This window comes from Wasmannia auropunctata, unplaced genomic scaffold (assembly GCF_000956235.1).
Source record: "Wasmannia auropunctata unplaced genomic scaffold, wasmannia.A_1.0 LD336032.1, whole genome shotgun sequence".
NCBI lineage: Eukaryota > Metazoa > Arthropoda > Insecta > Hymenoptera > Formicidae > Wasmannia > Wasmannia auropunctata.
This window is the reverse complement of record NW_012026858.1, coordinates 470,550-495,972: the sequence shown is the minus strand read 5'-3', so window position 1 is coordinate 495,972 and position 25,423 is coordinate 470,550. Positions and strand designations below refer to the sequence as shown.

General features: G+C 37.4%; 5 protein-coding genes across 12 annotated transcripts; 3 read left to right on the top strand and 2 right to left on the bottom strand.

The window, feature by feature from the left end:
• The first annotated feature begins 513 nt into the window (after window positions 1-513).
• Window positions 514-5,370, top strand: LOC105452417. Of its 5 annotated transcripts, XM_011693486.1 has the most exons (6): window positions 778-853; window positions 1,209-1,292; window positions 1,694-1,794; window positions 2,044-2,458; window positions 2,498-2,974; window positions 3,129-5,370. In XM_011693486.1, exons 3-6 carry the CDS (start codon window positions 1,744-1,746, stop codon window positions 4,355-4,357), a joined length of 2,172 nt encoding a protein of 723 aa, XP_011691788.1. In that variant the 5' UTR covers window positions 778-853; window positions 1,209-1,292; window positions 1,694-1,743; the 3' UTR covers window positions 4,358-5,370. The 5 variants fall into 5 exon arrangements, with proteins under 5 accessions (XP_011691787.1, XP_011691788.1, XP_011691784.1 ...); XM_011693482.1 differs by having other exon boundaries at window positions 2,044-2,974; XM_011693485.1 differs by lacking the exons at window positions 778-853; window positions 1,209-1,292 and adding an exon at window positions 514-534 and having other exon boundaries at window positions 2,044-2,974.
• A 668-nt stretch (window positions 5,371-6,038) lies between these two features.
• Window positions 6,039-11,527, top strand: LOC105452416 (V-type proton ATPase catalytic subunit A). The gene is made up of 12 exons (XM_011693481.1): window positions 6,039-6,165; window positions 7,488-7,594; window positions 7,673-7,785; window positions 7,866-8,231; window positions 8,321-8,377; window positions 8,519-8,613; window positions 8,696-8,967; window positions 9,085-9,268; window positions 9,541-9,658; window positions 9,747-10,027; window positions 10,144-10,333; window positions 10,439-11,527. The coding sequence occupies exons 2-12, from the start codon at window positions 7,513-7,515 to the stop codon at window positions 10,529-10,531; spliced, it is 1,851 nt and encodes a 616-aa protein (XP_011691783.1). The 5' UTR covers window positions 6,039-6,165; window positions 7,488-7,512; the 3' UTR covers window positions 10,532-11,527.
• Window positions 11,528-12,751: 1,224 nt separating this feature from the next.
• On the bottom strand, window positions 12,752-14,816 carry LOC105452415 (upstream stimulatory factor 1-like). Its single transcript, XM_011693480.1, has 5 exons — window positions 14,684-14,816; window positions 14,385-14,455; window positions 13,938-14,224; window positions 13,414-13,584; window positions 12,752-13,089 (listed from the first exon to the last, which is right to left on the bottom strand). Exons 1-5 carry the CDS (start codon window positions 14,722-14,724, stop codon window positions 12,871-12,873), a joined length of 789 nt encoding a protein of 262 aa, XP_011691782.1. The 5' UTR covers window positions 14,725-14,816; the 3' UTR covers window positions 12,752-12,870.
• Window positions 14,817-15,360: 544 nt separating this feature from the next.
• Window positions 15,361-17,435, top strand: LOC105452414 (probable N-acetyltransferase san). The gene is made up of 4 exons (XM_011693479.1): window positions 15,361-15,587; window positions 15,809-15,965; window positions 16,921-17,087; window positions 17,166-17,435. Exons 1-4 carry the CDS (start codon window positions 15,580-15,582, stop codon window positions 17,335-17,337), a joined length of 504 nt encoding a protein of 167 aa, XP_011691781.1. The 5' UTR covers window positions 15,361-15,579; the 3' UTR covers window positions 17,338-17,435.
• Window positions 17,436-17,599: 164 nt separating this feature from the next.
• On the bottom strand, window positions 17,600-24,158 carry LOC105452413 (hormone-sensitive lipase). 4 transcript variants are annotated; one of them, XM_011693476.1, is made up of 11 exons: window positions 23,853-24,158; window positions 21,372-21,823; window positions 21,069-21,270; window positions 20,768-20,978; window positions 20,387-20,568; window positions 19,933-20,215; window positions 19,486-19,705; window positions 19,142-19,314; window positions 18,709-19,064; window positions 18,476-18,601; window positions 17,600-18,402 (listed from the first exon to the last, which is right to left on the bottom strand). In XM_011693476.1, the coding sequence occupies exons 2-11, from the start codon at window positions 21,728-21,730 to the stop codon at window positions 18,334-18,336; spliced, it is 2,181 nt and encodes a 726-aa protein (XP_011691778.1). In that variant the 5' UTR covers window positions 21,731-21,823; window positions 23,853-24,158; the 3' UTR covers window positions 17,600-18,333. The 4 variants fall into 4 exon arrangements, with proteins under 4 accessions (XP_011691778.1, XP_011691777.1, XP_011691779.1 ...); XM_011693475.1 differs by having other exon boundaries at window positions 23,869-24,158; XM_011693477.1 differs by lacking the exon at window positions 23,853-24,158 and having other exon boundaries at window positions 18,709-19,046; window positions 21,372-22,963.
• Window positions 24,159-25,423: the final 1,265 nt, after the last annotated feature.

The window sequence follows — 25,423 nt, the reverse complement described above, 5'->3', positions numbered from 1 at the left end:
CGATGTAAACAATGACGTATCAAGTACTTAGTTCGCGCCAACCTGATACTTGTATCAATTAATTTAATGGTGTAAACTAGGCCAAAATGGCTTGACGACTTTTTGGTCACGTGATGACTACTGACATTTTTACCGAGAATGATAAAGCAGATAGAGGTTAAGTTCGTACAATAATAAACGTGCAATTAAATTTAATGCACAGGTAAGTATTGTTATGAACAAAATTTAGTAAATTATCTTAATAATACATGCAAATATGTATATAAACCGAGCTGCTTTGTTTGCTGAACGCAGCAATATTGTCAATCGCAATGCAGATCACAATCTATAATGTGATTGGACAATCTTCAATCTCAATCTTAATCTCAATCTTAATCTCAATCTCCAATGCGTAGTCTGATACCGGTTTAAGACTATACTTAAGACGATCTTGAAAATAAGCCTTGACTATGAATACGGGCCATACTCTAATGAATGGTACTTTAATGCTACAGATATACTTTAGTGCAAATGAATGCAAAATATAAAATTCGGGTATTCACCATTATATATGTATATTTTGTCAGAGAGACTTCTGTAATGTCCTTATATATGTGTATATATATATAACACGCACGATCATGTCTCCTAATAATTGATATCTTTAGTGTTCTTTATCGAGACACGACTGTGTCTCTTGATATCAGAGCATTCAGATCTTTTATATTAGATATAATTGCCGCTTTGATTAGATATAATTGCTGCTTGATATATATATATATATATATATATTATATATATATATATACATCGAATCTGACATTCAACAAGAGAATCGTGATTTTAAGACCACCAACAATCATTATTATTTATAGTAAGTATAATTTCGTTGGAATATATATTTCAAAAATGTAGAAAAGTGATACAATTTTATTTGGTCAATAAATTTTAATTTATTGATCGTTTATAGTCCATTGATCGTTGAATTAATTTTTGCCCTTAATTAAGAAAATATAATAATATAACAATATCGCGTAAATTTCGTATTGCGTGATCGAATAGCAAAGTTAAATTAAAAAAGGGTCAGAGTATTTGATTTGGCATATTGTAAGATCACTGACATTCCTTGGAGGTTTCCCTTCCCTCCGGGAAAACCCCGATTTGTATAAAACGCTGTGACGTAATTCAGTTTATCGTGAATTGTTCAGAGTACTTTCCATAATTTTTAGATTAGTCAACAACATACTTGGCGAAAGGTAGAAGTGTAGTATTGCTTCAGATGACAAGTGATGTAGAAAATAGGTGTGATTAAAGTAAGTTTTAATTAAATCAGAAATGTTGACGTATATGTAATGATTTCGAGATATAATACTTAAATATGTCGCACAAAATAGAAATAATAGAAAATTAGCATTGAAATATAGTTGACGTTTGAGGTTAAGATGCGTCATGGCTCCAAAAATGATGTCATCTCCTTGAATTAGATAAAGTGCGCGTAACTGTTACGATATAACAAATATCATAATAACAAATATAATATCATAATTATTTTAAAAGTACGAAGAGGATTTTAGCAATATAACTTTTGAGTTGATATTCGGTCGATAAATAATTTTGCGATCTCATCTGATTAGAGTTTGACCAAACATTACTTTGACAGGAAGATAGAACCTAATACATATTATTCACCAATGTGATTTTCCTTTATTTACAGAAAAGGAACTCTATATAATTATTAAACTTCTAAAAAATTTTGCAAACATAATGGCTACGAAGGAGGTTACAATGGAAGAAGAGGTTACAGACATAATTTGGGTAAGTTTTCTTTTAATACACGCAACCAAAATATTGATAAATTCTTATGTTATACTGGTTTTCCGAATATTAATTAACTAATTACTCAACTTGCTTGTCTCTAGTGTTTCAAAAACATAATTTAAAACTTGAATTTGACGGTAGAGAATTTAGTCACTTGATATATATTCTTTTATAATTTTAACAGAGACAAAAATGTTTCACTGCGTGCGTATATGTTAATGCTAATGGTATATATTTTTTTTTCAGGAAGAGATGAAGACTCTTGCTGTGGAACAGCAACAATGTTTGTATGAACTTCTTTCTGACTGCACAGAATATAAAAGTGACGAACGTAAATATCTAAGACAGAATATTGGCTATGCAATTTATGGGCCACCAAAGAGCACAAAGGATGCAAGTGAAACAGAAAACAGTATTTGTTTTTGCACTACAGAGAATCTGGACAATACAGATGCAACTGATACAGTTGGTTATGAAGATAAAGCTGAAAAAGTGATAGATAAGATATATAATAAGATATGTGCATGTACTGTAGGAACTGATGATTCTCAACCAATTTACAGTGGTGTAATTTATAATGTGATATTCCGTCCTAAAACAAATGTGAAGCCTAAGAAAGAAGAAGTAAAGAAGGAAACCAAGAAGGAAGCAAAGACAGAAGAAGTAAAGAAGGAAACCAAGAAGGAAGCAAAGACAGAACCAAGTACAGAAGGGACAAAAAAAGAAGAAGCAAAGGAAGATGAAAAAAGACTGCTCGTCATATCGCCCGTTCCCATTTTTACAATCAGAAAAAATGTTCAGGAAAAATCCGAAACTAAAAAGAGCGTAAAACAAGAGAATACATCAGATGCTGTTACTGCTGAACAGTACGAAACATGGTACATTGATGTCTCTAGCAGAGTATATAAAGATTGGACAGACTACAAGAAAAATAATACTTTACCAAAGTGCACTATGGTTCTTCCGCAAGATGGTTCTTATCAACCAAATCCAGCCTATCCAATTACAGAGGATTATTCGACAGTTTGGCTGGAAATTATGAATTCTCCTGCATGCTCATGGAAATCAGTACTCTGTACTACAATGGACATCGCTTCCGGTATCGTTGGAGTTGGCGCCGCTGGCTTGTCTATCGCGTCATTGTTTACTCCTCTTGCACCAGTTGCTATCGTGTCAGGTAAATTGTCCCTCAATAAATAGTGCAAAATCAATTTATTTCTCATATTAAATTGATTGCGTAAGTTATAATTTGCCATTTTATATCAGAATTTATTTCAATATAAAATCATGAGACATTGTTTTACACTTTATTATTTATCACCATACATTAGGTCTTGCTGCTACTGGTATGTCTGGCCTTTGGTCGTTTGGCCGAAATTCCCAACAATTAGCAGACCGCAATAGTCATGAGGAATCTATTCATATTTTGGACAAAGAGGCATTAGCACATTACCTCGCCATATTCGGTACAGCAGTTGGTTTTGGAGTAATTGGAGGATCGGCGATTATTTCCAATGTCGCTGCACGTGGTATGACAGTAAATGCCGTTGCAAGAATAGCATTCAATACTATACAAGGTGGCAACCTGGTCCTGAACGGTGTTGGCATTATATATCAGGGTTACTGTATGTATGACAAATATGTAACGGAGAAGACCGTCAGTATCGTAGACGCGTTAAATTTAGCGACGCACATCATGTTTTTCTGCGGCTCCGTGGTAAAGGTTCAATTCGCCAGCGACATCATCGAGAGTACCCAGGGTAGAGTTATGAGTGATTACAAGGAGACTTTGACCAACAAACGTCTCCGTAAAAAGTACAATCGCATTGTGAGGAAAGCTGAGGCAAATAATGTATCTAAAATATCCGAGAATGCGGAGGTGATACGCTATATAGAACATCGTCGACAACTGTTGCCTAACCAATCTGCAACTAACAGTGGTAGCCGGATATTAGACAATACTGTAAAAAATACTAAGGATAGTATTGTATGGTCGTTCGAATGTGGTAGATTAAAAGTCAATGGTATCACATTGTTAGATCCTGTCGAATATGTTACTAAATTGATACGACTTGGCATATTTATCGGGTTCGACCAAAACGATTCGTCTGATGCACATCATGCACATGTCGATCCTACCGTTGACCAAATGACAAGAGTACTTTGTGATTTATTATCAAAGTTATATGTAAGCGACGATTGTCCAAATGTCGCGGAACTACCGACAATGCCTGACTTCGAACCGCTGCTAAGGGAAATGAGATCTATGCATATTACTGAAGATTTCTTGGCAATGCTATTTAAAATCGCTGTAAAGTTAATGAAACGTTCCCGAAATATGGACGATTTCTTATTCCAGATTTTTACTTTTATTTGGCAGTATTGTAAAGCAAACTTGAAAAAGTGGGGCATGAGTTTATGCACGCAAAGCGCTTCCGGTAGTAAGATTTTGCAGAAGATTATCATTGCAGTTCACGAAGCAATTGATATGGTGCTTGATAATTTATATTGTGCCTTTGTAATATATATCGAGTCTAATGTGCATAGATGGAGAACATGAATTCTAATATGACTAGCATAAAAAAAACAAAATTAGAGAAATGAATGCGCACAATAGTTGAGCAGTAAGCACAATTTTTATAGAAATATATGTTATAACAACATTTAATATATGTTATACTTATAAGCAATATGCTAATAGAGTTTAAGCTTTGGAGTAGAGTAATCAAGTCTTTTGCACATTAGTTTGTGCTGAGATACATAGTCGAACAGATATTGAAACTCTGTTTATTTTTGTATAATGTTTTCTAAATATATAATCAGAATTAATTGTATTGGTTGATCCAATCCAATTTATATCAAGAGATACTATCTAATTAAAATATAACAATCTTAGAACAACTTTTGTGTATATATTTTTGAAACATATCTTTTAACACAGCGTCTTAAATAAAAAATGAATAGTATTATATGTTTCTAAAGTATTGTAATCTACAGGCATCTAAAACAAAACATCGAAATATGTAAAAAAAAATCGGTTGAAGGATATAATGCTTAAAAGTATTAAGTTATTTAAATTATCAAGAAATCAATAGTTTACAAGATATTTTACATTTTCATATTTCATCGAAATATGGAATGCTAAGGTGTAAAATAGCTCGCAAAATACGAATTTTTCGATAACTTTAAGAAATAATTAGAGGAATCATATTATATAAAAAAAATTATTCCAAAAAAGTAAAGGTGATTTTTAAATAACCTTGAAAAATCGATTTTTTAAGAAATTAATTTAATTCATTATTTGTCCCCCTTCAAATCATACAAATTTGTCTGAAACATTTTTAGCTACCGATTTAGCTTTTCATATATTCCAATGTTTTGTTTTAGATGCCCCATCATGTGTATATTTAAATTTTAAGTTGTTAAAAAGAAGAAAATTTTCGCAATTTGGAACAATTTAAAATTCTTGAAAATATACTACACATCATATAGTGCCTTATATTTCAATCTTTTGTAATGTTATATATGATTCTCATCGAAAATTGTAAAATAATAAACATCTACTTATGCACATATCGTACGTTTTATTAAGAATAACATTACTTAGTATAAAATCAAGTATCTAAAAATAAATATTAAGTATATTTGAAAAAAAAAAACTAATGCAGCAAAAGGATTGTTTTATCAAACTTAATTTCATATAAGAGATATACATATACCTTAATCTTTGGACTTTAGAAAAATCAAAAGAAAAGAAATAAATGCAATAATTCTGAATCATTTCTTCACTTCTACGAATGAAAATAAATGTATATATATATATCTTCTTACACTGAATTTTATTTTAATTTAATAGAAAGTTTTTTTATATAAATACAATTTGGTATAATTATACTTATTTTATTTTTATAAATGTGTTTCTTTTTGAAAAAGTTTCATTTTTTCTTTTTTACATTCTTGTTAAATCCTTATATTTCATTTTATTTTATTTTTCTCTTATTAATAAATTTAGATATTTAGAAAAAAAAAAAGAGAATTGTTTCCTTTTTCTCTTTACAATGTAATTATGAAATTAGTTCTCATCACTTTAAAGATGATCTCTCCGAGTAACGTGCAAATGTACGAGGGAAGATAACAATAAAAGGATTGAACGTAATTCAAACGCGAGGACGATCCGTCGCCGTGGCTCTCATGCGGGTACCATCTTAATGCGGCGCGTGCGCGCTCGATGATTGCGGATCGGCACGCGACTCAGTCAGCTGACCTGTCTTGTGATAGCAGCAGCTAGGCCGGACTCGCGAGACAGGGCAGGCCATACAGTTCCCGTCGCTGGCTGGACTTGCGCTGGAAAACGTCGCACCTCACGCCGTGAGTATTCGCGGCCGGGTCAATTGACACGGCCGTCGACGTCCCGTCGCTCGCGCGGACGGCTTCCGAGTCAACGTTTCAACGTTGTGAGATCCGTGCGCGAGCGAGCGAGCGAGCGAGCGTGCTGTAGTATATCGATCCGGTGGGCACTTGGCGTGCGCCATCGTCTCACCCGAATCGGGCGCGAATCCGCGAGACTCCCGGCCGATTTTTCGGCCGGGAAGGAAGCGGTCCGCCGATCGCGCGACGCCCGTCTACGGCGACGCTCCGCGCGATCGATCGCGCGGCCGTCCGCGACGGCGAAAACGGCCTCGTCCCCGTCTAGCAGACGGTCCGCGATCTTCGCGGGGCTACGCCTATTTTTTTGAATGGCCTGCTCACGTGAATCGCGCAGCAGGCAGGCAGCGCGCGCGACAGCGTGCGCTACCGTCCGACAGTCCTTCTCGGCCGCAATGATTGACTAGCCCATCACCCCGATTCATCCTTGCTTTCTCTCTTGTTTAACTTCAACCGCAGCGAGTAATATATATTTATCCGATTCCCTCGTTCTTCCGCGGCGCGGGCGGGGGGAAAGAAAATTGCAGGAAGGCGTAGGAAGCGGCGCGGAAAAAGCCAGACTTATATTCGCTTGATTTGTTTGTATTATTTTTTTCGCTGTTCTGTCACTAAGTTTCCTCAATATTGGATGTATTTGAATTGAAAGACAAATGTTCAAACTTAAATTATAGGATAAATATTATAGGATAGAATAAAATTCTATCGAAAAACTATACCGACTAGCGCACATATTCACGTATGGCTTGAGCTGCAGCAATTAAGATAAAAACATATGTCAATTTATGCGATAGCAATTCGTTTTTCTTACTTTTTGCGACATTTAATTCGCACAACCCAATGACTAGATCATATGTAGTTTGAAAAATCATTGGATAAAAATTGTATTCTTATACTAGAATACAATCACTGATAAGATAAAATATTTTTAATGATTGCCTCTTGAAATATTCTTGAAATATATACATACATACGTACATAGATATATAAAGAGAAAACTTTTGTGAGAAAAATCATATCATATGTTATTTAAATGTTGAATTTTTGGGGAGAAAATATTTAATTTTTAAGATGTAGTTTCATAACTTTCTATATTGTTTAAGTTATATTGTTTCTGCTGTCTCTCTCTAACATTTTAATTCATATAGAAAATGTGATGAAAAAAAAAATAATTATAATCTTAGCTCGATAATTTTTTAATTCTATTTTCTGCAAAATGGAATATTATTGAATACAGAATATTAGATACAATTTCTTTTTTTTTCCAGGTAAATTAAGTGTACGTAAATCAAGATGACAAATCATAGTTTACCGAAGATTGCGCATGAGGAGCGGGAGGGCAAGTTTGGATATGTCTATGCAGTATCCGGACCTGGTCAGTAATTCTTCTCATATGAATTTCATCGTATTCCGTTACGTATTCCGCATTTTATTTGACATTTTCTCGTTACAGTCGTTACCGCTGAAAAAATGGCTGGATCGGCTATGTACGAGCTCGTGCGAGTCGGTTACTACGAGCTGGTGGGAGAGATTATCAGATTGGAAGGTGACATGGCTACAATACAGGTAAGAAGTGTTCAACTGTGCACATTTATGTTCCACCTTAGGATGTTGGAGGAGCTTGCCTAATCTGGTCACGTGTTCAGGTATACGAAGAGACGAGCGGCGTGACAGTTGGCGATCCCGTGCTCCGCACCGGAAAGCCGCTGTCCGTCGAATTGGGCCCCGGCATCCTCGGCAGCATCTTCGACGGTATTCAGCGTCCGTTGAAGGACATCAACGAGCTCACGAGCTCGATCTACATCCCGAAGGGTATCAACGTACCCGCGCTTTCGCGTACCGCTTCATGGGAATTCAATCCGCATAACGTGAAGAACGGCAGCCACATCACGGGCGGTGACTTGTACGGCGTCGTGCACGAGAATACCTTGGTGAAGCATTGGATGATCCTGCCGCCCAAGTGCAAAGGCACGGTCACGTACGTCGCGCCCGTTGGCAACTACACTGTCGATGTGAGATTTCGTTTATTACATCATTTCATATTCTATAGTCTGTACTCTGTATATAAATAAATTTACATAAATATGTATTATCATTGTAGGATGTCGTATTAGAGACCGAATTCGATGGCGAGAGGCAAAAATATACCATGCTTCAGGTACGAAATATATCTTCATACACACGCGCACACACACACACACACACACACACACACACACACACACACACACACAAATATATATGAGAATTTTGAGTGTATTGCAAGTTGTGTATTGAATTTACGTTACGTTTTATGCAGGTGTGGCCAGTCCGTCAACCTCGACCGGTCACTGAAAAATTGCCAGCTAATCATCCTCTACTCACTGGTCAACGAGTCCTGGACTCTCTCTTCCCGTAAGAACATTTTACATTTTAATAAGCATGTTATAGAAATCTAAGAAATATTTGAAACACGTGTGTACAACGGGTGTTACAGATGCGTCCAGGGTGGAACCACGGCTATTCCCGGTGCTTTCGGTTGCGGCAAGACCGTCATCTCGCAGGCCTTGTCCAAGTACTCTAACTCCGACGTGATCATTTATGTCGGTTGCGGAGAACGTGGTAATGAAATGTCCGAGGTATTGCGCGATTTTCCTGAATTGACCGTGGAGATCGAAGGCGTCACCGAGTCCATCATGAAACGTACCGCTCTGGTCGCCAATACGTCCAACATGCCGGTAGCCGCGCGTGAAGCGTCCATTTACACTGGTATGTGCGATGCATCATTAAGGAACACTTATAAATTCACTAATTTAATTCATGTAGAAATTATGTTTTTAAACTGTGTTAAAGAGAATAATCTGTTATTTTTTTTTTTACATATAGGTATTACACTGTCCGAATATTTCCGTGATATGGGTTACAACGTATCGATGATGGCGGACTCGACGTCTCGTTGGGCCGAGGCTCTCCGAGAAATTTCAGGTCGTTTAGCTGAGATGCCTGCCGATTCTGGTTATCCCGCTTATCTTGGCGCTCGTTTAGCCAGCTTCTACGAACGCGCCGGAAGGTATGTTGTCGCATCGTGATATACAAAGGCACAGGAATAATTCTTCGTCTTTCACTAAATATCGAACAAAGACAAAATGATTCCTGTGTCGATATGTGTGTTTCTTGCTGGACAGCTCCCAAAATAATAATATGATCAAGTATCTTTCTCGAAATCATGTAATATTGTAGAGAATCGTATATTATACGATCTTGGAAGAAATTTATATTAAAGTAAATAATATCTTGTCATTGAGCAACGCGACTAAATATACTATCTTAATTTTTATGCAGAGTAAAGTGTTTGGGAAATCCAGACCGTGAAGGATCCGTCAGTATCGTCGGTGCCGTATCACCGCCGGGTGGTGACTTTTCTGATCCTGTGACTAGCGCGACACTCGGTATTGTGCAGGTACAAAAGACATCTGCATAAAAAATTAAAAAAGATGATGAAATTAATTAAAATTAATTTTTTTAACGAACTATTTAATTTTTGTTAGGTGTTCTGGGGTTTGGATAAGAAGCTTGCGCAGCGCAAACACTTCCCGTCCATCAATTGGCTTATATCGTACAGTAAATATTTGCGAGCACTGGACGATTTCTACGACAAGAACTTCCCGGAGTTCGTCCCGTTGAGGACGAAAGTGAAGGAGATCTTGCAAGAGGAGGAAGATCTGTCGGAAATCGTGCAGCTGGTAGGCAAGGCTTCGCTCGCCGAAACGGATAAAATCACGCTCGAAGTAGCAAAATTGCTGAAAGACGATTTTCTGCAACAAAACAGGTACAGGACCTATTTATTGTCTTACGATAGTTTTACGTCAATATTGTGAATGATTAAATGTTGAAAGAATTTTTTTCGTTCTTTTCTGAATCTTTTTTTTTTTTAATTTCTTCTAGCTACTCTCCGTACGATCGTTTCTGTCCGTTTTACAAGACCGTGGGAATGTTGCGAAATATGATCGCATTCTACGATATGGCAAGACACGCGGTGGAATCAACAGCCCAGTCAGATAACAAAATCACATGGAATGTCATTAGGGATAGCATGGGCAATATCCTCTATCAATTGAGCTCTATGAAATTCAAGGTGGGTAGCTCTAAGCCTAAGCAAATGTGTCTAACCTTCTCATAGTTATAATTTTAACGTATCTCTTTTTTTTTTATTAAAAATTTGTCTAAAACTTTTTTTTAGGACCCCGTTAAGGACGGCGAAGCGAAAATCAGGGCGGACTTTGATCAGCTGCACGAAGATATTCAACAGGCGTTCAGGAATTTAGAGGACTAAATTTCTAACTTGTCACTTGTTAAAAGCAATTTTAAGATATTGATCGTTCTCGTAACTTGGCTCTAACATTTAAGGATGTCCCGGTCCAACTAATGAAATGCAGATAACCTGCTAAAAATACGACTACCTGCAGAGAGCATTATCGATTATGTCATATATTATTTGCTGAATACACGTCATCCTTGGAAGCGTTTGAGTGAATTGTAAATAGAGAAGCTACATTGAATACCACGCAGCGAAATATTCGAGTGAATGTCATGTCATGCGCGTGACGATTGTGACAATAAAGTGGGACATTCTTAAATGCGTTCGAAGCGTACATTTAAAGATACGCTCCGCTTCCTCGCGAGTTAAAAATCGCTTAACTCGAGAGCAGAGAGCTACTTGTAATTAATTATCGGATATTATCAGAGAAAGTAATTTTACCTTTTGCGCGGAAATATACTTTTCGTTTCCCGTTCCGCTTTGTTGATTAAGATGCAAATAACCGAGAAGTTAATAATTCCTATATGTTTTCCGTATATGTGTAATATAAACGAAAGTATAAACCGGCTCCCCGTTTGATCGTGACGCGCGCAGATTAGGATTATGGTATGAGAAGATACTCTTAATTACCAGTTACACGGCACGTGGATAGCACGGCAATTCGTATCTTGCAAAAAGATTGTGAATCGTGGAGTATTAAATATTGTAACATATAATGTACCATTTAAGTGCGATGAACGTCCATCGCAACTGTTATGCATAATATAAGCATACTATACCTTAACGTTACAAACAATAATTTGAAAGTTTAGAAAACGACATAAAACACACATATGATACGTTAGACAAATGATCAAGGTGCAGGGACTTCGTCGTACCGTGAAAGATAAATACGAAAGGAAACAAAAATGTGTGCGCATGACTAGTGTTCCATTGACTTCGATATCATTTCCATTGTATGATATGTAAAAAAAAAAGATACAATAAAAATATGCACAAGAGGATCATAAACTTGCTGGACATGGATATATGACACAAATGAGCCAAATAAAATCTCACAGACCTCACCACTCTCAATAGACCTCATTTTAATTATAATTATCATTATATAACAATAACCTCGCGATATATACATCAACGATATATTACATTCCGATAATCTAACGTTTGGTGGACTCGAAAATTTTGAAGTCTTTCCTTTTTTCCAAAAGAATATTGTTTTGTATTGACAAAAATATGTTGTTGCCACATGTACGTCGCTCTATACATGTGTATAATTAATCTCACAATGACAATTTGAATTCTAAACTCACCCTATCAGATGTTCTATTCTAAAATTATGAAAACAGTATTAAAAATAAAAAATATTCGACTTCTGCGCAGTTCCTACACTTCGTTTGTCATCTGCAGACTCTTTATGTGAATCAACGCAAATTGCTTCCTTCCTCTGTATTCTTTCGACCGCACCGTCGTTTAAATTTTCCAAAAAGAAAAAAATTTTGTCAATGTTTTGATATTCACAGCCTTGATGTTTCAACATATGCTAGTTACTTACATTGACACATATTACATCTGATACTTAAAACATCTTCTATGTAACAGTCATAACTGCACAGCTCTATTATCAGTATTACATTTTCTATTTCATCAAATTCATTTAATTAAACAATATATAGAAATACATTTCTAAAATATACACATTAATACACATTTATATGATAATTAAAATTTTACTTTTCCAAAAATTGGAAAAATTTTTCAGTATACGTACTATAAATTATCATCATAATATGTGCACAGCATTATATTACTTATATGGTTGATATGAATCGATCCCTTGACTTGAAGATCTTTCTTTATGTAAGTTTATACGGTTAACTTTGCGTTGTATCATTTACTGTCACAAAATAATTACTTAACAAAATAAAATTATTCTTTCTTAAAATTTTCAATTGTACAACTATGAATTTGTAAAAAGTTTTACTTGTTTTTTTTTTTAGCTTTAAACTTAAATATCATTCTGTAAAATAAAATCTTTTACTTGCTGAATGAAAATTAATAGTTAAATTAGTAATTAATTTAACTATTAATTTTAATTAATAAATTTATGAATAAAGTACAAAATATATTGCATCTGTTATTACAAAAATGTGCAGTTATGACTATACTATTAGAAGTACTCAGTTTAAAAATTAAGGCATCTCAAAACTTGGTAAGACCGATGCAGACAGAGAATTATATCAGATATAAAGAAAAAAAACAAAAACAAAATCTTAAATTCCCTTGTGAGAGAAGACAACTTATAGACTCTAATATTTACAGAAAGAGCCACTGACTCACGAACTAGAGGAAGCTTAAGGACTCAAGTGTACGTCGGTGCCGGCCGATGGCGAGGACGATATTTGCGATCTAAGCTGAAGATTCTCGCGTTTCAATTGGGTAACTACTTGCTTCAGCGTCGTGATCTCCTGCTGCAGCTTCTCGTTCTCGCGCAGGTATTGTCCCAGATTTTGATTAGCAGTACGCAATTCTCCTATGTACTCGCAGGCCCTTGCTAAGATGCCTCCTTTACTCTGTTGCAAAAAAAAAAACAGTAGCACCGTTAATGCCATTTGAACAATTATACGGCAAGAACTTCGCTCAAGAACTTTTATGTACAGTCGTGGACATATCGGTTGCGACAATTTTTTTTTATATGTTTCAAAACACTAATATTTTGCAAATGCGAACTACGATTGATGTTATACTGTTTCCTAGACTAAAGATAGAGTACATCGTGGTTTGCATTTGCAAAATATTAGATACCTATAAAATATATATTATGTATATTAAATATATATTAGAAACCTATAAAAAAAAAGTGTCGCAACACCGATCTGTCCACTGACCGTACATACCTGAGTTTCATAGTTGGCTTTTCCTTCTCCGCTACTGCCGCTGCCGGTGGTAGGGCAGGTTGTGGTGTGGCAGTCAGGGATGATCTTGCCCAACTTTGTAATCCAATTGTTTATCTTATCTCTACGCCGGCGCTCGACTTCGTTGTGCGTTGCTCTCCGCCTGTCGTCTCGCTGAGAGAAAATACAGAGGAGAGAAATAACTTCTCTTTTTTTTTGCACAGAGTAAAGAATAAATAAGACAATAATGTACAGTCATGGACACATCAGTTGCTGAATGAAAAATGCTGAATTTCTTTTTTATAAGTTTCAAAATGCACTAATATTTTGCAAATGCGGACCACGATTGGTATTATATTGTCTCTAGATTAAAGAAAGTACATCCTGGTTCGCATTCGCAAAATATTAGTTATCTCTAAAGTTTATATTATGTATATTAAATATATATTAGAAACCTATAAAAAAAAGTATTGCAATTGATGTGTCCACGACTGTACATCGCACGAGACAACAATACAACGTCAAACCTTTTTCAAACCAGCGGTGCAATTCCTCGGGGTTTCTATCTGCAACGTAGCCGTTCTCGGCACCAAGGACCTCGATGCCTGAGCCGTGGTGAAGACGTCGTTGGCATTTCCGATAACGTAAAACTGCCCGTTCAGTGGCGACGTCAGAACCTGCACGGTATTGTTCGGCTGGGTCGCGGGCAACTCTATCTCGTTGGCCGACTGTATAGCCGCCGTGCCGTTCACCTGGACGACCCGGTACGCCAAGGCTTCGGGATAGCGTATCTCATGTTCCGCGACGGGTTCTCCTGAGAGAGACAGAATGCACAAGGTTCATCGAACGAGTCATGTGTTGAAATCTGAACGTTGGACGCTGGATACAGCTCGCGAGCAGAAGAGCACATTGCTCGAGGAAACTCATGAAAATACGGCTTGCTCTCTTTCTTTCTCTCTCTCTTTCTCTCTCACCTTCGCAATCCACGATCTCCGCTTCCTCGATAACGATCCCCGCCGTGCCATCTCCGTCGGTCTTCACGGTGCTGCAAAGTCAAGATGACACTTTCAGAACGCGACGTATCGTCTCGTCTTAGAACGCGACTTGGCATTGCTATTTATGTGTATTACTTCGACGACCCGTGCGTCGCTCGGTCCTACGGCGTAAGTGCGCACTGTGCACTAAGTGATGATGACCTTGAGGAGACCTCGGGCGAGACGGAAAGGATGGGTGTTCGTAATATCGGGCGATCGACATTTAACGTAAACGCTACCTGACATCCTGTTGCTCGAGCTGCTGCTCCAAAATGTCCATTCCTCGACGCCGAAAAAAAAAAACGTTTGAATTTGTCGAAATTCACGTGAGCTGGTCACGGGACACGGCAACGAGGTCATGTGGTGTGCGGTAAAATGGCGTCGCGCGTCGCGCGCGCCATCCGGCAGCGCGCCAACGAAACGACGAGTGTCATCCCAACTCCGTCAACGCCGTCGACGGCACCGTTGGTAACTTCGCTGCATTCAAAATCTCATTTATGTCCTGCACTTTCCAAAGTAATTTTTCATTTTAATCTTCTCAGGTCAATTTACTCTTTATTTTTATCAACGCAGACACAACTTTACTCCTAATCTCTTTCTAAGTTAACATGAGAATTAGAAAAAGATTATAAAATTAAATCTCCAAAATTTATAAAGTTGGACTACTTTAATTATTGGCAGAAATGGACGTTAAAACTATGAATAAAGGATTAAAAAATTAAATTTAGTCGAAATTAAAATTAATCTACATTGGTGGAAATGATAAAAATAAATTATGTTAGAGAAGTGACGTAAGTTTGCGAGCCGGGTTCTCAAGCAGAGAACAGCACCATCATTTTCCCTCACCACTGCCACCGATGACGTCCGATTCCTCTCTCTCTCTCTCTCCCTCTCTCTCCCTCTGTCTCTCTCTCTTTCTCCCTCTCCCCTCTCTCACCGCGAGGAGGGTCCACCGCGTGTGTGTCTCGTTATGTTTTCGCCCGCCGGAATTTTGCGCGGAAACGTTGGGCGTGAGTAGCCGAGAGATCACGCGACACGTGTTTTGGCTCCCCGGTGCGAGCAAGGTGCCCCGCGCGAAGAGGCAATCGCAATCCATTCCCGCCGAGATCGCGAGACTTCCGCGGCGCCCGTCAGGATGACCAGGTGAGCGGCGCGAACTTTTTGGAGGTTAGCTCGTGGGACCTGTTCGCGCGGCGAGCGAACAGTCACCCCCACGGAATTTTTCCCACTTCGACTATTTTTTTTTTCCCCCGCGAGGGCGAACGCGGGCAACGGACGGCCTCGTCGCTCGTCCTCGAGATTCGTCGGAACCTGCACGCGGCCGTCCCGCCGATCTAACGTCGTCGTTGTATTCAATTTTTCAGGTCGAAAATAGAACTGGGCGATGTGACACCGCACAACATAAAGCAGCTGAAATTGCTCAATCAAGTCGTATTCCCGGTCTCGTACAACGAAAAGTTTTACAAGGACGTACTGGAAGCCGGAGAGCTCGCCAAACTAGCGTATTACAATGACATAGTGGTAGATAGATCTCAAATGAATTTTCGAATTGGCGTCGCGGTTCTCGAATTTTGCTTTTCACGAGTACCGTGGTTCCGAGGAACATGACACTGATTCACACAATGATAATAAGCCAGTCAATTCAGGTGGACTTTAATTGAGGAAAATCCATACTGTTATTTTATTTTACATTATCTGAAGTGCTTTTCGCAAGCTAAGAAAGTTCAAGAGTCTTATTGATGTGATATCAAATTGTTGCCGAGTTAATTCTAAGCAGAATCATAAGACTTGTTAGAACTTGTGACTGCTTATAACTTTATGCAACATCTTTACAGACAGCTTCTTTTGCTAGTCATTTACAAAAAATCATAGATATATTTACGAATAATCATTCATTTTGTGATACGCACAGAATTATAATTCATACGGTCTTACAAGAACAAGTTAACCTTACAATTCTACAGAATGCTTGTCAGTTGAATATAGAATTAGGTTTTGATTTGTGTCACGATTCTCAGATTGGAGCAGTTTGCTACCGTATGTAGATACACATAACGATAAAAGTCAGCTAATTCAGACAGACTTTAATTGAGGAAAATCCATACTATTATTTTATTACATTATCTAAAGTACTTTTTTGCAAGCTAAGAAAGTTCAAAAGTCTCATTGATGTGATATCAAGTGTTAAGAGTCAATTCTAAGCGGAATTGTAAGACTTGTGAGAACTTATGACCGAATGTCTATAACTTTATGCAACGTCTTTACAGACAGTTGCTTTTGCTAGCCATAAGATTTACAAGAAATCATAGATATATTTACGAATAATCATGCGTTTTGTGGTACGCATAGAATTATATAATTCATACGGTCTTACAAGAACAAGTTAACGGACCTTACAATTCTGCTCGGAATTGACTCTTAGAATACTTATCTGTTGAATATAGAATTAAATTTTAATTTGTGTCACGATTCTCAGGTTGGAGCAGTTTGCTGCCGTGTAGATACTTCGGAAAATTCTAGGCGTTTATATATAATGACACTGGGTTGTTTGTATCCTTATAGAAGATTAGGAATTGGCACTGTTATGGTCCAGCACGTTTTAAACTACGTTAATAAGGATGGCAATTTCGATTCTATCTTCCTGTAAGTATGGTCTTCTATTGTGACATATCATCTTGGGGAGAATATAATTTTTAATATAAAATTACCTAATATTCGCAGACACGTTCAAATAAGTAACGAAGGCGCGATTGATTTTTATAAGAAATTCGGATTCGAGATTGTCGAGACTAAAGAGCATTACTATAAGAGAATAGAACCGGCGGACGCGCATGTGCTGCAGAAAACGCTGCGTCCGCGAACAAATCAAACGAACCATCAAACGGTCAACTAATAAGTAGCATATTGTTCATTAATTTATCTTTTTCGTAATTTAGAATCTACATACGTTTCCATGTTCTATCAATAAAGTCATTTTATATTATATCTGCATGGTGTGTGTGAGTCAAATTAATCTTTCCTGCTTATGCAACTGTTGCAAAAATGAAATGCGTTTAACTGGATTAAGATATAAAGTTTAATCGAGGGCTTAAAAAAAAAGAAAAATGTGCAAAAGATTTTCCTTCAGATGTAAGAAAGTAAAAGGCACAACTGCAATCCTTGTTATATATCGTTTTTATTGTCCGTCGATCTCATGTTACAGATGTACTTAAAAATTTATTATAAATAATTTACAAATAATTTACAATGTTTAAGCCATCTTTTTGAAAACGGTGGCATCAAAATGATTATATAGATATGCACATTGAAAAATATATTTGTAAGAAACAATATATTGGACATGGTTCTTTTACTTATCGAAAATTGTCATGTAAAGTGAATTATTACAGGAATAAGTGCGCGTGCGCGCGCGGAAAGATCGTTTAAATAAAAATTTTAATTTATTTAACGTAATATAGCATCTCGTAAATATCCATAGAAATGGCATATAAGAAAATAAAATAAATTAATATAAAATCTGTTTTTGTATATGTACAGGACATTTTTTGCTAACGTGATCGAATATCAGATTCGAAACATTCTATATTCTAAGTTCTTTTAGATAATGCCATTCATATATGACATCAATGTATATAAGAGACATCAATGTAACAACAACTAATACAGCTGAGACAGTAGAAAATCACTAGTATAAAGCATCGTCTATTACAAGCCTGAATGCTGAAATGTTACAAAATAGTTAAGCCGCAGAAAACAATGACAGATATTTAGGCTTAATTGTATCCGCTTGTATAAATAGATATTGCTGCAACAGACTGAAGTACGTCTCCCGCTCGTTCTACATAAATATATTTTAATAGTAATTTTTTTTTTTTTTTAATGGACTGAGTTATAGCTCCAGCAACTCTTTTATTCTTTTGGCGCAGACATCTGCGCCTTCCATCGCCTCTTTCGAAGTCTATAAACAACAGAACGATACAATGAAACATTGTGATAGTATAATTGATTGATACTGGAAATGAAAATTTCACCTGCAAAAGATTGAGAAATCCGTGTGGCAAACCCGGCAAAATATCCAGTGTAACTGTATTGCCAAGTGAGCGAAGCTTCCTCGCAAACATGATGCAGTCATCGAGACAGGGATCAAGATGTACTGTCTAGAAACAATAACATTATCATGTACAAAACATGCTAAAAGCTCAATCCTATATGTATATATAATACATTAGATTTTATTAAATTAACAAAAAATCCAAACAAATACCAGTATCTTTATGGGCGGTATATTAGCCAGCATATTATCCGGCGCGAGATAAGGGCTCAGGAAGGGATCCTTCGGTATCGCAAAAACGAAGTCCTCAGGCGAGAGGACGTTCTCCGTATTGAGCTCTCTGCTGTCCTTACTACTTCTTCTACCGAAGGACCACCCGAACAGAGACCACGATTTGTTACTTTGGCCTGAACTGTTACCATTTCTACTGAAACTGCCGTTCCTCGCGACAGGCGACGACATTGAGGCATGGCCGGAGTTGTTTTTGTACATATTTAAAAATCTGCTGATATATTCCTGAGATTTCGCCTGTACTTTCGGACACTCGGTACCTGTTGCATTAAAAGGTTCTTCAAAAAAAAAAACATTCGAGCTGCACATATATATTAATATTGTTATAGGCATATAACGGCTGATTTATATGTACCATCGACTTCCGTTAAGCTGACGGAATTTAACGTCGAATCGGATGGAAGGGACACTAATTTCTGATCATTTGCATCGTCTCCGTTTGGACTCAGGGCTAATGCTAGGTCACTTTCGCTCACTTCCGCAAAAGACTCTGTATCCGACTTGACGTCCTCTTCACTCTCGTGTTCCCTGTCGTGCGTAAATTGATTATATGCAAAATATAAATCATTTTCATCATATTAGCTATGCAATATATACATAGATAGAAGTATATATTTAAACGATTGAGTTTTGCTGTACATGTTAAATGACTAAAAATAATTCGATTAAAATAAGGTATGATTTTTATTGAAATCTTACTTTGCGGGCTTCTTATCACCTACTGCGTAAGCCTTCAAACATCGTAGCATAAAGCCAAACGGTACTAACGGATCCGTGAGACAGAGCATACGAGAGGGCGACGGTACAAATTCAATGCGTACTGGTGTGTACGCCATAAAAATACCGTCTGGTTTTCTTATATTTAAATGCATACATTTCAAGGTAATTCCCAAGTTTAAGTTTCCTCCTGCAGAATCGCCTGCAAAGATATTAATTATATTATAAGACTTTCGAGTTTACTCGATCGACAGAGAGATTGATTGATTTATAATTTATTATGCGCTCTAAGATCAGATCTTCTAAAGTGCACATCAATTACAAATAACAATCAATCAATTACAATTAACATTATTTACAATATAGCGAGAGAGAGAAAGAGAGAGAGAGAGAGAGACTGACTTAAAGAGAGATTTATTTTCATCTTACCGACAAGTATCACTTTTTTCGCTGTACTTCCGAGTAAGGTATTTGCATGCTTCAACGCCCAGGCGTAAGCATACAGCACCTCTTCGAGCGCACGAGGATAGGGTGCCTCTGGGGCTAGACTGTAATCTATACTCAAGATTGGTACACCGAGCTTCACGGTCCAATTACGTAGATATATTTCGTGCGATCGTGATGTCTGCGACACGAATCCACCACCGTGAGTATGAATAATCAGCTCGTCGGAGAGACCGCACAATTGTCCGTTTACACCTCCAGATCCAACCTTGACAGAGTGTTCTTAATGAAAAACATTATTCATTATACACTAGCGTCAGTTTTTAATTCTCTACAAGTTCTATAACTTATACCTCAGACATAGCAGGATATAGTCAGTTAAATGAATCGCGTGTACAGTACTTTCGATACTCTGTAAGCATATTAATATTTTATATACCATTCCCAGACGCCGTTTGGAGCTTAGCAGCCTAACGTGAATTGGCTTCTTCCCGATGTGACTATTTGGTATTGGAATTGAGATGGTACCACCGTCTAAAGTGGGTAAGACTAATTCCTCGGGCGGAATAGATATTACCTGATTGATTGGTAAACTCGAGGTGTTTAGCATGTTCACTATTGCTGAAATGAGAAATTTCATTCACAAATTAATTCATATACAGGTGAACTAATTTAAATTTAATTTGTCGATAAATAGCATCTTTTTTGATGCACACAAAAGATTCTCGGTTTCTCAGATGCAAGATATTCGATAGTCACGTATATAAAAAATTATATTCACTTAATAGGTATTTAATCATACAGCTCCTTTTGTTCTTACCGGATTCACTCAGAAACCAAAACGCCTGGCAGAAAGAAATGTCAGCGTGCTGAGATACATTAACAATACGACGCGCCCTTGCTTCGGGATCGAATAAATACTTAACGGAATTAGTGCACAGACCTAATAGTGTACCATTGTAGTACACTTCGCTGAAGGTTGCCATTGCGAATGACAGCGTTTTTAATACAGATCTTAAACTATCACAGAACTGAAAGAAAAACATTTCAGATAAATGGATAGGTACTTTGGATGTGAATTTGGTTTATAGACACAATTATCACATATTCTCCGCAAGTACCTGAAATCCTAAACACCTGCCGTAAAAGCAATACTGATTAATGTTCTGCGCACTATTGAGAAGTTCTTGACTATTGTACTCTAGCGGGAACAGTGAAAGCTTTCCATCGCTCAGTATATCCGTGCTAGACGAGTATATTGTTTTCAATTGCTGTAAAAATGTATAAAGCGATGCCAATAGCTGGGAGCGCGCTTCCATTTCTCTGAAAAAAAAGCAACCCAGAATTAAACGTTACAGTTACCATTGTTAACACGCAGAAGCAAAAAAAAGAGGGCAAGATCTCGTATGATGTAGTACAATTACTTCATGTAGTAGCTCTTGCGGAAAAACACATGGTCTTTCTGATGGTACATTTGCCGGCAGACCATATTGGAGTACATGATGCACTTGTCTATCAACGACAGGAAGCTCCTGTAACCGTTCCCCGGGGTCTCCTCGTCGAAGTCGAAGTACGGCGCGAACCTGGCGATCTCCCGGTACAGCGGCTGCAGCTGCGTCAGGTAGTCCAACATCGCCAGGAGGGCGGCCCTGATCCGCACGCCGTTCTTGTCCTGATGGGACTCGAAGTACTCCACATTGACACGACACATCTCGCGCAGCGCGTCCCACTGCAGGGGCTCGAAATCCTCGAACGGCCTCTCGAAGTCATCGTTTGTTGACATTTTGTTGGCGATTGTCGGAACGATGTTTAAAGTCTCTCTCTCTCTCCTTTGATTGTCGTTCTCCACCTCCGAGGGAGGCCTCTCGCCGATCGACTGCCAACAATTCTCAACAGTTAGAACGAACCTTGACCCTGCCACGCATCCTAAATGACTATCGACTGCCCGCGGTAGTGCCCGACGTGAACTCCCGCCGTGTCATAACGGAGCAACGGACTAGGATGCCACACGCATCGCGACTACGACGTTGACGAAAGACTTGACGCGTGCATCGCGCGGACGATAAGGGCGCGCGACTTCTCCCTCCACGCAAAGAGACGAGGTTAATCTGTCCGCGCCGACTGGCCGTGTCGCGCCTCAAAATGCCGCTACCCGCCCCCGCAGAAGCTCGAGCTCACGTTACTCACGAGGGTCGACGATGATCGCGATGCGATTCCGTTCGCATTTCATTCGTTGTTGCTGCCCGCGACGCTGCGATCGATCCCGCTCGCGCGGCGCGCGAAAGATCACGCGCTTGACAGCGCGTCGACGCTCTGACACTTGACACTGTCGCCGATCGTGCGACGTGCGGACTCGCGAAACGGGACCGCGCTCCAGTTTCTTTCCTGGAGCGCGTCACGTGCTATATATATCCCGGCAGTTCAGACAGAGCGGGATGCGCAGTGAAGCTTCTCGGTCGAGCGAGGAAAATCGAGGACTGACATTAAATAAGAGGCGTGCGGCTCGGGCGCGCATTTCCTTTGTTTATGCATTAAAAAAAAAGCGTTGGAGTCGGGGATTATACAACGATCCTTTGAGATCCGCGCCTACGTATACATATATTTTCCGCATGATGTGCAAGAACACGGCTTTCCGGCCGGTTTCCTCGCTTCGTGTTTAATTGAACGATTTGATGAAGATAAAATACATATTAAATGATTCATGATTATATGAATCATTTAATATATGTTAATAATTAATATATATAGAAATAGTGAATATAGGAAGGAATGGCAAACAGGAAATGGTACATATAATTATGTAATGTTTATATAACTAGTCATAATTATGAGTAAATTTGATCTAATTGCTCGAGCGAGCGAGATATGTGTATGTGTAGGAGGGGGGGAGGTGGTATTTTACACAAATAGAACTCGATTTTAAATTCACGTTGGAACTCAGAATTCTATCTGCAATTTTACATAATGATACGTGACATTTAAAGAATCGAAATACATAAATAAAATATATAACATATATATATATACATGATACATTTACTTATATATTATATATTTCATGAATATGTTATAATATATTTATTATATATAACATATAATAAATCTACAATAAAACGTGAGTTTATTTAAGGATCTATAAAATTGTAGACAGAAATCAAATAAGAAATCAAATAATGTCCTTCAAAAAAGATTCTACGATCAATTACTGACTCTTTAATTATGGAAAATGTATTAATTGTCTGAATATAAAAATAAATTTAATTATTAATATCTTTGAATTTTTATCAAACTAATACAAACTGATTAAAATAACTTTTTTTTTTATAACGTTTTTTAATATATTTTCAAGTTAAATATAATTGGAGATAAGATTAAACAAAAATTCGTCTCGATCAGTAGGAGCAGTAGATAATTGTGCGCTTGAACAAACAACAGTGATGACACATCGAATCGACTTAATGTGAAAGAGTTCATTAATAAGCGAGATAAGAGAAACTCGGCGACAGTCTGGATTTAAAAAAGTAAATATAATGTATAGCAATCGCTGCTGCTTTTCAATTCTAGCTTTATTACAGAGATTCCTGAAGTGTAGGTATAGAGACCAGCTACTATATAATGGATCGCAAACCGTTTTTTTTTATGAATCGTGAAAATTTTCAGGCCTGACAAATGATTAATAAATGTACATTTCATAAAAAATTATAAAGAAAGAATAGTAAAGAGAGGAAAATTAAGAAAATAAAGTAAAATAAATAAATAATCAATCCTTCTCTCCTCGTTTTTTAAAGCTAGGTCGGTCGCGGATGTTTGCTGCTCTAAAGTGGATCGCGATTCACGAAAGTCTGAGAAACCCTGTTAGAGTCGTTTTATCCTTATCTCATCTGTGCATAAAAAAGAAAACTTACACAATTAATTACGTACGTGTGTGAGATTTGCGTAGATTAAAGCCAAATCCAAACGTTCGTTGACGCTGCTGATGTCATCTTAGGAAAGAGACGTACGTTATCTCACCGCGATCGTCGCCAGGATTGTCTATCAAGATTATCGCGAGAGATCAAGAAAAATACGAACAAGCGCAAAGAGATGAATCGCAACTAAAAGAAGGAAGAGCGCTTTTCCATCGCGGCACGATCGCGAGTCTGTCGATCGCGATGCGCGCGATCGTAGTTTCGATGCAAGACTACTTCCATGCTGTGACACACGAACGCGCGAAACATATTATCCAACAGTATTGCGCTTTGCGGAAAAAAACCTTTTTACGTTAATCACTCGAGGAAGTGTAGATAGCGAACCACAGACAACGAACAACAAAAACTGAAAAAAAATAATATGAATATGCGCAGCGGTCTCGTTTTGAGCGAGACGGTAAGGAAACGAAAAAATTACTCACGAAATCAATGACGCGCATATTGTCGCACACGTGTCTTCATATCTCGTACCATGTTATTATTTAAATGCGCAGCAAAAATAGAAAAACACAATTATATATGTTCTTCTTTAACTCGTATAGCTCGTATCTAATTTTATACGCGGTATTTCGATTTGGAAAAAAATTAATGTGCGACTTCCTGCTCCGTGACTTTGGACTTCAGAAAATTGCACAATTATTCACGATAATACGAGTACACTCGGATTAATTTAAATCAAAATCTGCTGAGAATAGATTTTAAAATCCGTCCGATTTCCACTGGAAATTCTATCGGCTGAAATTTTAGAAGTACAATAGAATCTGTTAGCGAAATATGATTGACAGATCTGCAATTTCGTATATATAACTATTTTAAGCTGAATAATTCCATTTAAATGTGTGTAATTACGAAATATGTAACAGGTTCCTGCATGTATTATGTCAATGATCTCATATTACATCGGCTAAAATTCTGCTGGCAGAGCACGAGTTTGTGGACACAGTTGATGTTACTCTGTCACACAATCCTGTTCGAATTAATAAACAATATTGTTAACATTTTGCTTACAGGATGGACTATACATTCATCTGCAAAAAAATGAATGTAGCATTCTAAATTGTTATATAAACAAGCTGTGACATTACAGGCTGTAATGAGCCATAACATTACAAGTTGTGTTATTATAGCTCATTATTTTCTTTTGCGAATGAGTAATACGTATAAATAGCAGTTGTAACTGATAAGGGAGATAACATAATTATATTATAGTATTAAATAACATAATCATGTCATACAGAAATTATATATAATTATATAATAATATACGTACGCGCGCGCGAGCAATTTTTAGGCTACATTCCAAAACGTTGCTTTCGAGGAAATTTTAGAATGTAGTCTTAATATATAATGTCATGATCGTTATACGTAAAGCTTTCCGGTAAAAAAAAAAAAAAAAATACAACTACAATAAAATTCAGTAATAACTAGCTCTACATAGACAAACAATATTTAATATAGATACCGGAGATGTTGTGTAAGGAGCTCATTAAAAGATGTTCAATTTACGA

Excerpts from the sequence above, each read along its gene's own strand:
- LOC105452417 (XM_011693485.1), top strand. The coding sequence starts at position 1,744 with ATGGCTACGAAGGAGGTTACAATGGAAGAAGAGGTTACAGACATAATT. Across the intron at positions 1,795-2,043 it reads AGGTTACAGACATAATTTGG|GAAGAGATGAAGACTCTTGC; the intron begins GTAAGTTTTCTT and ends TTTTTTTTTCAG. Across the intron at positions 2,975-3,128 it reads ACCAGTTGCTATCGTGTCAG|GTCTTGCTGCTACTGGTATG; the intron begins GTAAATTGTCCC and ends ACCATACATTAG.
- LOC105452416 (XM_011693481.1), top strand. The coding sequence starts at position 7,513 with ATGACAAATCATAGTTTACCGAAGATTGCGCATGAGGAGCGGGAGGGC. Across the intron at positions 9,269-9,540 it reads TTCTACGAACGCGCCGGAAG|AGTAAAGTGTTTGGGAAATC; the intron begins GTATGTTGTCGC and ends ATTTTTATGCAG. Across the intron at positions 10,334-10,438 it reads TGAGCTCTATGAAATTCAAG|GACCCCGTTAAGGACGGCGA; the intron begins GTGGGTAGCTCT and ends ACTTTTTTTTAG.
- LOC105452415 (XM_011693480.1), bottom strand. The coding sequence starts at position 14,724 with ATGGACATTTTGGAGCAGCAGCTCGAGCAACAGGATGTCAG. Across the intron at positions 14,225-14,384 it reads GGAGATCGTGGATTGCGAAG|GAGAACCCGTCGCGGAACAT; the intron begins GTGAGAGAGAAA and ends TGTCTCTCTCAG. Across the intron at positions 13,090-13,413 it reads AAGCCAACTATGAAACTCAG|AGTAAAGGAGGCATCTTAGC; the intron begins GTATGTACGGTC and ends TTTTTGCAACAG.
- LOC105452414 (XM_011693479.1), top strand. Across the intron at positions 15,966-16,920 it reads CGTATTACAATGACATAGTG|GTTGGAGCAGTTTGCTGCCG; the intron begins GTAGATAGATCT and ends CACGATTCTCAG. Across the intron at positions 17,088-17,165 it reads AATTTCGATTCTATCTTCCT|ACACGTTCAAATAAGTAACG; the intron begins GTAAGTATGGTC and ends TAATATTCGCAG.
- LOC105452413 (XM_011693476.1), bottom strand. The coding sequence starts at position 21,730 with ATGTCAACAAACGATGACTTCGAGAGGCCGTTCGAGGATTTCGAGCCC. Across the intron at positions 19,706-19,932 it reads GAAAAAAGTGATACTTGTCG|GCGATTCTGCAGGAGGAAAC; the intron begins GTAAGATGAAAA and ends ATATCTTTGCAG. Across the intron at positions 18,602-18,708 it reads TACCGCCCATAAAGATACTG|ACAGTACATCTTGATCCCTG; the intron begins GTATTTGTTTGG and ends TATTGTTTCTAG.